General features: G+C 47.7%; 1 protein-coding gene across 3 annotated transcripts in view; it reads right to left on the reverse strand.

The window, feature by feature from the left end:
- TRMT44 (tRNA methyltransferase 44 homolog) overlaps positions 1-11,710 on the reverse strand; it is a 35,973-nt gene extending 24,263 nt beyond the window's left edge. Inside the window, exons 1-4 of one of the 3 annotated variants that reach the window (XM_024246521.3) lie at positions 11,048-11,710; positions 5,892-6,006; positions 2,590-2,809; positions 404-472 (exon numbers count right to left, since the gene is read on the reverse strand). In XM_024246521.3, the coding sequence (XP_024102289.3) occupies positions 404-472; positions 2,590-2,809; positions 5,892-6,006; positions 11,048-11,663 (1,020 nt within the window). In that variant the 5' untranslated portion in view covers positions 11,664-11,710. The remainder of the gene's footprint in view (positions 1-403; positions 473-2,589; positions 2,810-5,891; positions 6,007-11,047) is intronic. The other 2 variants (XM_024246522.3, XM_054553661.2) reach the window with 2 other exon arrangements.
- Positions 11,711-12,220: the final 510 nt, after the last annotated feature.

Consider the following 12,220-nt stretch of genomic DNA (forward strand, 5'->3'; position numbering starts at 1 on the left):
ATAAGTAAATCAAGACAATTAAATCAGAGGGCATGTCCAAATGTAGCCAGCTAGCGAGCCAGCTGAGGAAAGGGCTAGAAGATCCTAGGCCAGGGCCAGAAGACATGTGTTCCTCAGTGCTTCCCTGTGCCAGCCGGCGCCTCCACGATGACTGCTGAGTGTGGACATACAGTTCCGCCTGCAGGTCAAGTTTGAACCCGAGGTCAAGTTTCAACCCAAACTTCTTGTATACGCATCAAAAGGACCACATGAAGTCAAACCATTACATGGGAAACCAACCTTGGCCAGCAGAATTGTGAGCACCGGCAGTTATGGATTTGGAAAATGTCCTTCACTACTGGGAGCATCTGCCTGTAGCAACCTCCACCCACTCCAGAGAAGCTGAGGTCGCTTACACCCTTACCAGCAGGTATGCTGCGATAGCCACATCTTCAAACACGAACTTCTCAGGATCAGTGACTTCAGGCCACACCTAAAACAGTTTCAAGAGCAAATGTAAATTGTTCGGTTTCCCCACCACCATTTCCCAATACTTAAGTATCCCTATAAAGCATAAATCAAACTGGACTAATCGTGCACTAAAATAGGAAATATAAACTCAAAGGCAGGAATTCACAACTGGTTTCTTACAATAAAATATTTACATAAAGAAACAAGGCATGCCAAGAACAATCCAATCCAAAGCAAGATTTCACAATCAAGAGAATATACCTAAGGCGTTTAGCTGAGGCAGTGGACATAGAGGAAACACTTAGCTACACTGTGCTCATTGTCTATGCAGATAAGGGCAACAAACAAGGAAACTAGGCGCAGGAGTGAAACTAGGGCAGGGAGAGCCGCGAGCCACAAACCAGGAGACCAGTGCTCCAGCCCCTGGTCCATCAGTGGCTGCTGTCGCCCTACCTGTCAAACAGGGATAAAGCCATGCCTCAACTAACACACAGGATAATCAAGGTGCTCTGAAAACTGTAAAGCACCAGCTGTGCAAAAATGAGCTCTCATTATTAAAATTAGTCATGTTCAGAACCGGCATTAGGCAAAAGAGGAAAAACCAATGGCCAATTTTAAAAGTTGAAATTTCTATTTCCAGTCACAGTGCCTTAGACAATACAGATGAACCATCCCACTAGAAACAATTTCAAAAGCTGGAAAAACATAAAAAGTACCTTCTGGACGGTACTAAATAGCTAACAAGATGGCAAAGGACCACAAGGCCAGGATGTGGGAGGGAGCCCAGCCTCAGTCAGCCAACCCTGGGGACCCACAGGTGCTTCAGCAATAATGAAAGGTCACAGCTTTAAGCCTGTGACCTTTGGGGTGCTTTTGTTACAGAGCAAGAGGTGACTGATTAAAAAAATACATGGAAGCCGGGCATAGTGGCTCACGCCTGTAATCCCAGCACTTTAGGAGGCCAAAGCAGGCAGAACAGTTGAGCCTAGGAGTTCGAGAACAGCCTGGGAAACATGGCAAAACTTTGTCTCTACAAAAAATACAAAAAATTAGCCAGGCATGGTAGCATGTGCCTGTGGTCCCAGCTACTAGGGAGGCTGAGCTGGGAGAATCGCTTGAGCCTGGGAGGTTGAGTCTGCAGTGAGCCAAGATTGCCCACTGCACTTCAGCCTAGGCGACAGAGTGAGATCCTGTATCAGAAAACAAAACAAACAAAAAAAAAACATGGAAATGACAAATTGTGGTTACTCCTAGGAGGGGGAGGAAGATGGGAACTAGGAAGAATAGTAAGTAGCTTTGACTCTACCAGCAATGCTTTCTGCCTTAAGCTGGGCATAAACACACAGATGTATTGGGGGAGCCCACCCCCAATTCGGGGTCCCTGATTTCCTGCAACACAGATGTTTCTTGTTATACTGTTTTTACATCTTAGATAGAAAGTTTAAGCACATGTTATCATGAAATGTATCCCCTTTTGGAAACTGCTCTTTTGTACTTTAACTTTTCACATATTTTCTTAAAATATATTTAAGTTTATACAAAGAATTATGGTAATTTAGCCATTTTTTTTTTCAAGGTTCCATTACTTTTCAATTAAATATTTCCCTTTAGGTCTCTTGAAAACAAATAATATACAAGTAAAGATCAATCCTTTTCCATTATATATCTGTCTATGTTTTTGTTGTGTGCACCCCTAAGTATGTCAAAGTACAGCCTGCAACAGGAATAACAATTTTACCTGGAAGAGTTTGATTATTTTACCTCATTTAAATTAAGGGGGAGCTGGGCACGGTGGCTCACGCCTGTAATCTTAGCACTTTGGGAGGCCAAGACGGTGGATTGCCTGAGCTCAGGAGTTCAAGACCAGTCTGGGCAACATGGTGAAACCTCATCTCTAATAAAAATACAAAAAATTAGCCAGGCGTGGTGGCGTGTTCCTGTAGTCCCAGCTAGTCAAGAGGCTGAGGCAGGAGAATCTCTTAAACCCGGGAGGCGGAGGTTGCAGTGAGCCAAGATCACACCACTTCACTCTGGCCCTTTTTTTTTGGGTGACAGAACAAGACTGTCACAAAAAAAAAAAAAAAAAAAAAAAAGAAAAACATGAAGGGGGAAAAATCAGATATTCTCCACCAGAATTACCTTAACCATTTCCTTATACTTCTCTTTAAGTTCCTGGTAAGCCTTGCTATACTTCATAATGGAGATGAGGGAAAGGGTGCTTTTAAAGTCGCTCTTCTTGTTCTCTACAGACCACTTGGCCAACTTGGCCAGCAACTCTTCTCCAAGCCACGTGGGTTTGGGATACACAATTCCATCTGAATGCCATCTTTCTGGACAGAAAATTAAAACAGATATGAACCTTTAAAAATAAAAGAAATATGAATAAGCACAGATATGTTCAATTCTTATTTTAAAATTATCTATTTATTTACCTAATGAAGAAAACAAAAGCTAAGACATCTATATTACCAAAAACATAAAACGAACTAGAACTAGTTACAGAACTTTCATCTAATAGAGAAAAACATGTAAAAAGCACAGAGAATACCTCTTTTCTTGCAAACTTTGTTAAGAACATATTTACACACCACGAAGCCCCTGAGGTGGCCAAACAAATAAAGGCCTCTCTCCTGCTGCTTCATGCACAAGGAGCCAGATTCTAAGCGTCCAAGGATTTTCCTAACATTTCTATTCTTTACCATTTTCACACGTGCAACTCAAATTGAGTATACTGGCTCACCGAATAGCTACTTGCCAGAAGGCGAAGTGCTCGGCCACAGAGATAAAGGCTGCTGTGCATTTTGCCGGCTTATTTTGTCTTTCACATGTCTTCTGCCATCAGAAGGTTCATGACGGCGGGGGGCTTCTGTCTGTCTTGCTCACTGCTCCGCCCCCAGGTCCCAGCAGTGCTGACACATAGCAGGCACTGTTCATGGATGCATTCAATAAATGAGTAAAAGCTCACAATCCTTGGGAGGACTGGCGGGACAGATACAAACCCAGATAACAATACACTGTCCAAGGGCTGCGTTTGGGGCAGTACAAGGAAGGGGAGGGCATTAAGTTTGCTGGGCAGATGAGAGAAAGCTATGATAAAAGTGACATTCAACGAACATTCCTAAGAACAAGCAGATCCCAGCCACTGGGTGAGCGGGGCAGAGCCGGAGGGCCTCACAAGTGTGCTGAGGGCGCGGCAGCAGCATGGCCCCGCTGCAGGGACAATGGCAAGTGGTCCATCTGGTGAGACCTGTGGTTTCCAGGTTTTCTGCCACCACGGTGCATCAGAGGGACACAAGTCACTTCCAGAAGATTCTCCAGAGAGTGAACCCCAAAGTAGGTCTGAACCTTTCCCCTGGCCCAGCTCCCTGCTCGGGACTGTGAGGTCTGTCCTGCTCAGTCCAGAAGCGTTCCTGCTGGGCCTGACACTAACTTTGGTGGTCCCTGCGCGCTGCAGACAGATTCTGCCCAAGGGGCGTTCCTCGCTCTTCCCTGGGCCTCATGCTCTTCCCCAGGGTCCCTCAGAGGTCCATATGGCCTCCTCCTTCATCCACCTCTCTTCCATGTCCCTTCTCAGAGGCCTTCCCACACACCTCGGCCACACTCTGCCATTTCTAATGAGGGGACACAGTCCTGCTCGGCCGAGTTTTCCTCCCTGCGCCACCTAGTATGGGAGCAGATATTCTCCACTGCCCCAGGAGACTCACTTCCCGCTGCGTGCCAGCCCTAGCACATGATGGGCACACAACAAATGTTGCTGAAAATGAATCGAGCTGTGAAGAAGCACGCATATCGACAGTGAGAGCCCCTCATTTGTGTTCAACTCAGAAGGCAGTACATCTGGCCCCTGAAGTGTGACCTGTGCCCAGAAACTGTGAGGAACAGCGGCCCGGTGAGGCTATGACTAGAAATGCCACCCTGGGAAGGTGGGGGCAGCAGCCGCGTCCTCGGTAGCTCGTCAAAGAGCAGTGAAGGTCACTCCGATGCCGACTAGAAATGCCACCCTGGGAAGATGGGAGCAGTAGCCACGTCCTCAGTAGCTTGTCAAAGAGCAACGAAAGTCACTCCAACGCAGCAGGCACATGCCAAGCACCTCCTGCAACCCCGCCCTGCACTAGGTGCCCACTGCACCCAAGACAGGCACCACTTTCTGGCTAACGGGCACACAGCTCAGCATCGCCGAGCACGGAGGTGCCTGGCACAGGTAAGCATGGCTTCTCCTAGTGTCTGCTCTTACTCCTCACTCTCCAACAAGGGCATGCTGGCAGGAAGGGACCTCAGGGCAGGATCCCCTGACAACTCGGGGCAACCTCTGGATGGTTCTCAAAGGGCTTCATGCTACAGGGCCTGAGCACCCCTTTCAAGTACGAGGGCTGCAACAGGTCCATGTGAGGCCCAGCCCTGCCACCTCCTCAGAGGCTCAGGAATGATGAAACGCATTTCAAGGTGAGCAGACGGAGGGCCAGGAGGTAGAGCACATACCCAAGACCATACTGCTAGTGGGAAGCCCACACTCTTCTCGCCACACCCCTCTGCTTTCTAGGAAGCCCCGGGCAAACTCATTCCAGTTACTCAGACATTATCCCCAAGACTGTTTCAGAAAGCACAGGTTGGATGTGGCACTCAGGAAAATATCAGCTGACGAGTCATGAATGAATTCACCCCTCCTCTGACTTTTTTGTTTTAAAAATACCAAACGGTATGAATTAAATTTTATACTTTCTATACAGGCCCAAATACCATATGGAATTAAGGGTGCTTATTAAACTGTTGCTTTATAATAAGGATCACTGAATACTTACTACAGAAGGAACCATCACCTATTCCCCATTACTAAGTCATACAAATAACCAAATAGGCTGGGTGTGGTGGCTCAGGCCTGAAATCTCAGCACTTTGGGAGGCCAAGGCAGGTGGATCACCTGAGGTCAGGAGTTTGAGACCAGCCCGGCCAACATGGTGAAATCCCGTCTCTACTGAAAATACAAAAATTAGCTGGCTGTGGTGGTGGGTGCCTGTACTGTGGTGACTGAGGCACGAGAATCACTGAAATGCAGCAGGTAGACGTTGCAGTGAAACGAGATGGCACCAATGCACTCCAGCCTGGGCAACAGTGTAAGACGGTCTCAATAATAATAATAACAATAACAATAAAGAAATTTGAGTTTGACTTCAGAGCTAACACTGAGGGCTGCTGATCATCACAGCCACAGGGAAGGTAGAGATCAGAGACCCCAGCCAGGCTGTGAGCACCCAGACTTGAGGCCAGGCACCAACAGGAAGAGCAACATGGCATGGGCACACAAGCCAGCAACTGCATTCCTACAAACCATAACCACCTCAGACACAGGACCTTAAGCTCTCTGGCAACCCAGAATCCTTTGGCTACCTAAAGAAATCCTCAATGGAAACCATAAAAGTAGGAGTCCACTGTCCAGCTCTTACCATTCTTCTTTGCTATGACTGAGCTGAATTTGATACACATTGCTCATCTTAACCTTTAAGTTTCCCTCATCATCTTCTTCCAAAGGCAAAAACGTTACGGTTCCATTGAGGACATCTGGAAAGAAAAAGAGAAGAAGGACAAATTACAACTGCCTAGCTACCGTCTCATCAGAAGCAGTATTAAAAATAGGGATGAGTCAAGCATGATGCTTTCAATCCCCCAGCACTCTATTCACAACGGCACTCCAGGAGAGGAGCTTTTGCCTTTCATTCACTGCTACAGCCCAGAGCCTAGAACGTGCCAGGCACACAGCAGCCATTCTCTGCAAGTATCTGTTGAGAGATGCATGACCCAGGACCTGAGGGAAGAGCCAGCCAATGTGGACGCTATCGGAACTTGAGAGCTACAATCAGAGAAAACAGGGGACCTCTGCCCTAGCTGAGTGTCTGCCACAGCCTGACCATGATCTTCGAGTGTGAGCAAGGCACAGAACACTGCTCAGCCATCAGAGGCCAGTTCAGGAAAGTGGGTATCAGTCCGGGCCTTCCTAACAACGGCTTTATGTTGTGTGGAGCCCTTGCTGCATGTAGGGACTTCACAGTCACCTTCCCATTAAAATATAAGCAGAGTGGCGTATTCCTAAGCTAAATTTACAGCATTCTGTCAGTTTGTGTGGATACTTAAGGTTTGGTTGTATAAAGTTCTATCTCTAAAATCAATCGTGTTTACCTTTGATGTTAAAAAAATAATTGCAAACTCTCAGTTAAAGAGGAATATACACTGCACAGGCCAACTATGCACAACTGTGGTTCACCTTCCACAGCAGATGAAAGAACAAGACCTGCCAAAAGGAAGCAGAGGCTGAAGGGGCTGAGTGGATTCGGATGGAAAGCAAGCAGTGTGGGGCCGAGAAAACTCTAACAATCAGAGTCTACTGCTGTGGAATACAGGGTAGCCAAGGAAGTCCTCCCTAGTTAGGTGACATTTGAGCAGAGAGCCAAGGAGGTCAGGGAGTGTGCCATGGGGCACCTGGAAGAAGAGTGCTTCAGACACAGAAGCAGCAATTGCAAAGGCCCTAGGGCAAGCGTGTGCTCAGGTGCATGGGGAATGGAGGTGAGTGGCGTGGACAAGGTGACAAGTGGTAGAAGGTGAAATCAAAGGGTAACAGTGCCCACCTAGGTCACATAGAGCCTTGCAGTTCACAGAAGTACAGCTTTTACGGTGAGTGAGACCAGAGAGAAGAGGACTGACACAATGCATCATTCTTTCCATCAATTACCTCATTTAAAAACTGCAGCAGGACCAGTGTGTTGGCCCATGCCTGTTGTCCCAGCACTTTGGAAAGCCAAGGTGCGAGGCTCACTTGAAACCAGGAGTTAGAGACCAGACTAAGAAACATAGTAAGACCCTATTTATACAAAAAATAAATAAGTAAAATAAAACTCACAACTTTATCATCCAGTATTATTTTCACCATCCTCTGGATCAGGGTTTCTCATCTTCAGTGTCACTGGCATGTGTGGCTGGATAACTCCTTATTGTTGGGAGTTGTCCTGTGCACTGTAGCATGTTTACCAGAAGCCCTGGCCCCTACCCACTAGATGCCAGCAGCATCCTCTCCCTCCCTGCCCAGTGTGGCAACCCCAAATCTGCTGTCACTGTTGCCGCTACACAATGATAAATTTCGATTTTTAAAATTTTAAAATTTTTCATTTTTGTGGGTACATAGCAGGTATATATATTTACGGGGTACATGAAATGTTTTGATCCAGGCATGCAATGTGAACTAATCACATCATGGAGAATGGGGCATCCATCCCCTCAAACATTTACCCTTTGTGTTACAAACAATCCAATTACACTCTTTTCATTATTTAAAAATGTACAATCGTGGCCGGGAGTGGTGGCTCACGCCTGTAACCTCAGCACTTTGGGAGGCCAAGGCAGGCGGATCACGTGAGGTCAGGAGTTGGAGACCAGTCTGGCCAACATGGTGAAACCCCATCTCTACGAAAAATACAAAAATTGGCTGGGCATCGTGGCACATGCCTGTAATCTCAGCTGCTTGGGAGGCTAAGTTAGGAGAATCGCTCGAACCCAGGAGGCGGAGGTTGCAGTGAGCTGAGATCACACCACTGCACTTAGCCTGGGCCACAGAGCGAGACTACTCTCAAAAAAAAAAAAAAAAAAAAAAAAGTACAATTAAGTTATTATTCACTATAATCCCCCTGTTAGACTATCATATACTAGGTGTTATTCATATTCTATTTTTTTTTGTGCACTTTAACCATCCCACCCCGCCCCCAACCCTTCACTCCCCTTCCCAGCCTCTGGTAACCATCCTCCCACTCTCCATGTCCATGAGTTCCATTGTTTTGATTTTTAGACCCCATAAATAAGTGAGAACATGTGATGTTTGATGACAAACTTCTGAGGATCAAAACTGTCCCGACTGAAACCTCTGTTCTAGATGAGAAAACCAGGCGTTCAAAAGATTAAGTAATCTGTCTCAAATCCACATAGCCTCAAACTGAATTCTGTTCTTTAACTAAAGAAGTCAAGTTCTTAACCACTGTGTCATCCTGTCACCTGCTACTAACAGTTAAGATTTCTTAGTCACATTCCTTTTTTTTTTTTTTAGACTGAGTCCCCCTCTGCCGCCCAGGCTGGAATGCAGTGGCACGATCTTGGTTCACTGCAACCTCCACCCACCGGGTTCACGTCATTCTTCTGCCTCAGTCTCCGGAGTAGCTGGGATTACAGGCACCTGCCACAATGCCCGGCTAATTTTTTTTATTTTTAGTAGAGACGGGGTTTCACCATGTTGGCCAGGCTGGTCTCAAACAGTCACATTACTCTTAAGACCTTCGTGATCTTACCCAGAATAGGGCCAAGAAATATACAAAAGTTGCAAGAGCATCTCCACTTCACACAAACAGCAGCTAGCATTTATTAGGCACTTACCACGTGCCAGGAACTATTCTAAGCACTTTACAATGTATTAATTCCATTTAACTCTTCCAGCAACTCTAAGATATTTTATTATTATCCTATTTTACAAATGAAGACACTGAGGCACAGAAAGCCTCTATAACCTGCCCACAGCCATACAGCTTATAATTGGCAAGACCAAAATTCAAAGCCAGGCTGTCTATACTCCATGGAGGACATAAGTCCTCTGGTGAGCCTTCCTGGCGGGAACTGAAAATAGAAAGCAATCCTGAAAACATCCTCCTTGTTGAGAGGGAAAACTGCCTCCCTGAGAGGAAGAAAGGAAAAAATTCAGTCCTGCCCCTCTGTTCAGCGAAGTCTACACATGAAGGCCTCATGGGCACTGCCCCTCCCATCCTCTCAGTCCAGTGGATGGACAACATAAAACGGTTAAGATTAGAACACAGTTGATAAGCTAGAAGAACTCCTAAACTAGACTGGACTGGCAGAGAGGCCCCCTGGAGGAGGGGACACCTACAGTCTGACAAAGGCACAGAGGCAGACAGTATTGGGAGCCATCAGAGGGGACTATGTACCTCCCAGCAATTGCTGCCTGAGGTAGGCAGAAGAGCCTCCCAAAAGTGTCCACGCCGTAATACCCAGGACTCGTGAATATACTGTATTATATGGCAAAAGGGACACTTTGCAAACATGATTATGGTTACAGACCTCAAGAGGGAGAGTACTCTGGATTATCCAGGTGGGCCTGGTCTAACTCCATGGGCCACGAAGAGCAGAGAATTTTCTCTGGCTGGAGGCGGAGGACAGAAGCAGTAGGAGAGGAAGGCAGAGAGATTCCAAGTGTGAGAAGGATTCAACCCCATTGCTGGCTCTGAGATGTAGGAAGCTGCATGAAAGAACCAGAAAGAAGCCTCCAGCAACTGACAGCCAGCAAGGGAACAAGGACCCCAGTCCTACATAAAAAATTGGATTCTACCAACAAACTGAATGAGCCTGAGAACAGATTCCTTCCCAGAACCTCCAAATAAGAGCCCAGCCGGCAGGCTGTTTGATTTTGGCTTCGTGAGAGAGATCCACAGCGGAGAAACCAGCAAAGCCAATGGAGATTCCTGACCTACTGAACTGAGACAATCAATTTTTTGTACTGACCAATGAATTTGCAGTAATTTGTTACAGTGGCAATACGAAACACATGCTGCTGAATAAAGTTTCAGGTAAGAGTGGCTGAGGCTGAAGTGTCAAGGTCATGGGCAGTAAAAATAAATGTCAGAGATTTAACAAACGCTGAGGACTAGTAGGTTCCCATCCATCCAGTCTCTATGCTCTTTCACAGTTATTTGTCTCAGCATAAATAGCTCCCTTTATGTTGGGGAAAAGGCTTGTGGCGTGCCTGTATAAACTGGCCACAAAAATATGAGACAATAAGTTGTGGAAAGCCACAAGAGGCTCTGAGGAGGAAAGCCTTCTTATCGTCATGATGTTCCCATGTTCTGGGCGAGACCTACTGTCTTACCTATAAACACTGTGTTCAAGGAGAAAGACACTCCTTTGAATCACTGAAATGTGGCCAGACATGCAGGCTCCTAGTTAAGCCCGCTCCTACTAGTTATTCTCCGAAAAGTTAAAGATATGCTGTTTGAGCACAAAGGAGATTCATTTAAATCGCCACTGCTATAGATTACACGTATGATGCACTGCCTCCCTTTCACCGTTTCGCCCTGAACACCCGCTTCTTAGATCTAAGTGATTGTACTCAATAGTGTGGAGACCAGAGCTCCGAGCCTTTTGCAGCCTCCATTTTGCAATTGGCCCCCTGGCCCCCAATCTTTATGCACTCTTAACCTGTCTCGTCTCATTCCTTCGTCGCCACCGGACTTCAAGTACCCTACGGGTGGTGTTGAGGCTGGTCCCCAACACTTTTACACCTACAGCTTTACCTGCTAAACTCCTAGGTATTACGCAATATCCAGCTAGTCCTTCACTGTCTCTTTGAAGCCTTCCAGACACCACCCCAATCAATTATCCCATCTTCTGTACTAAGGACACACATTTCTATGCGCCCACTCAAAAAACTATCAAACACCTAACAACCTCCCTAGGACATCACAGAAGAACTAGTACCCTTGTGACCTTTTCATTGACCCGAGGTTCTATGAATGCTTTTTTATCTAATCGTATCCGTCCACTATCAAAACACTCTTACCTTGCACGACTATTTCCCTCCTGGGAGTTGTAAGGGGGCAATGTGGGCTAGTTTTCGGGATGACGGTTCTGAGAACCACGTCGAGCTCACGCTGCGCCTCCGGCTGCGATCCCGCCCCGGAGCAGGTGAGGAAGGCCAGCATCTCCGAATTGCCACAGGCGAGACTTCGGGAGAAATCCTCCCAGAGCGAATCCAGATCTGCGGCGGGGAAGTCGCCCTCCCTTCCTTCAGCATGGCCGGGGTGCCCGGAGTCCCTCAGGGGCACTGAGGCGGCTTCCCTCTTTGCCTCCTCTTGCTGGCACTGGCGCTGGGCCTCCTCAAGTTCGCAACATGCCGTGCCCTGCTCGGGTCCTGATAGCGGCCTGGGACCCGGGCCCCCTCCCGGGGAACCCTCGCCGGGTCCCGGACCCCACTCCTGCTCCGAGCCTGCGCTAGTCCCGGGGCCGCGGGCCTCAGCGCAGGGCAGGGCGGCGCTCCAGCGGGCCTCCAGGCGGGCGCCGCAAAGCCGTTTGTTGGCCACCTGCGGCCTCTCCAGCCACACTTCGACCGCAGCCCAGAAGCCCCGTGGGAGAAGCGCGCCTGGGTCGCTGATCCCCCTACGGCCCACCTCAGCCATGGCAGCCAGCAGGTGTAGAGCCCTGGCAGCGGCGCGCGGAGATGACGCAGCCCGGTGGCGCGGTGCGTTGACGTCATGGAGGCGGGGTGCTGGCACCGGAAATGAGAATGGCATGGCTGGAGATCCGTTCCTGCTTTTGGTTTCCCTGGCAGGGGTTGGACTGTGGAGTGTGTGGATGAGGAATTTGACCTGTGTTTTATTTCCTGGGTATCCACCCAAGGGGCATTCCTGCCTGATAGTAACATGATCTGAGCTGAGTTTTGAGAGAATTCTGGAAGTGGTATAGTTATAGAATCAAACATCAGCCAGCCAGCGGGTCTGGAACGCACAATCCTGATTACCGATAAAAGTCAGGGAGCCCAAGTTTGTGAACGTAGAAGATGAGTCCTCTTATGAAAGCTGACTTTTCTCCACTTGGGTTCTGGTTTGCTTTTAGTGCCGGCATTACAGCCGGTGCCTTCCTAAGTCTGAGTGCAGCCATGGCTGTTTCATAAGAATGATGTAACGTTGTCCCATGAAGGATGAAGGTCATCTGTCACTCACTGTAGCAGGACAAG

This window comes from Pongo abelii, chromosome 3 (genome assembly GCF_028885655.2).
Source record: "Pongo abelii isolate AG06213 chromosome 3, NHGRI_mPonAbe1-v2.0_pri, whole genome shotgun sequence".
In the NCBI taxonomy this organism is placed as follows: Eukaryota; Metazoa; Chordata; class Mammalia; order Primates; family Hominidae; genus Pongo; species Pongo abelii.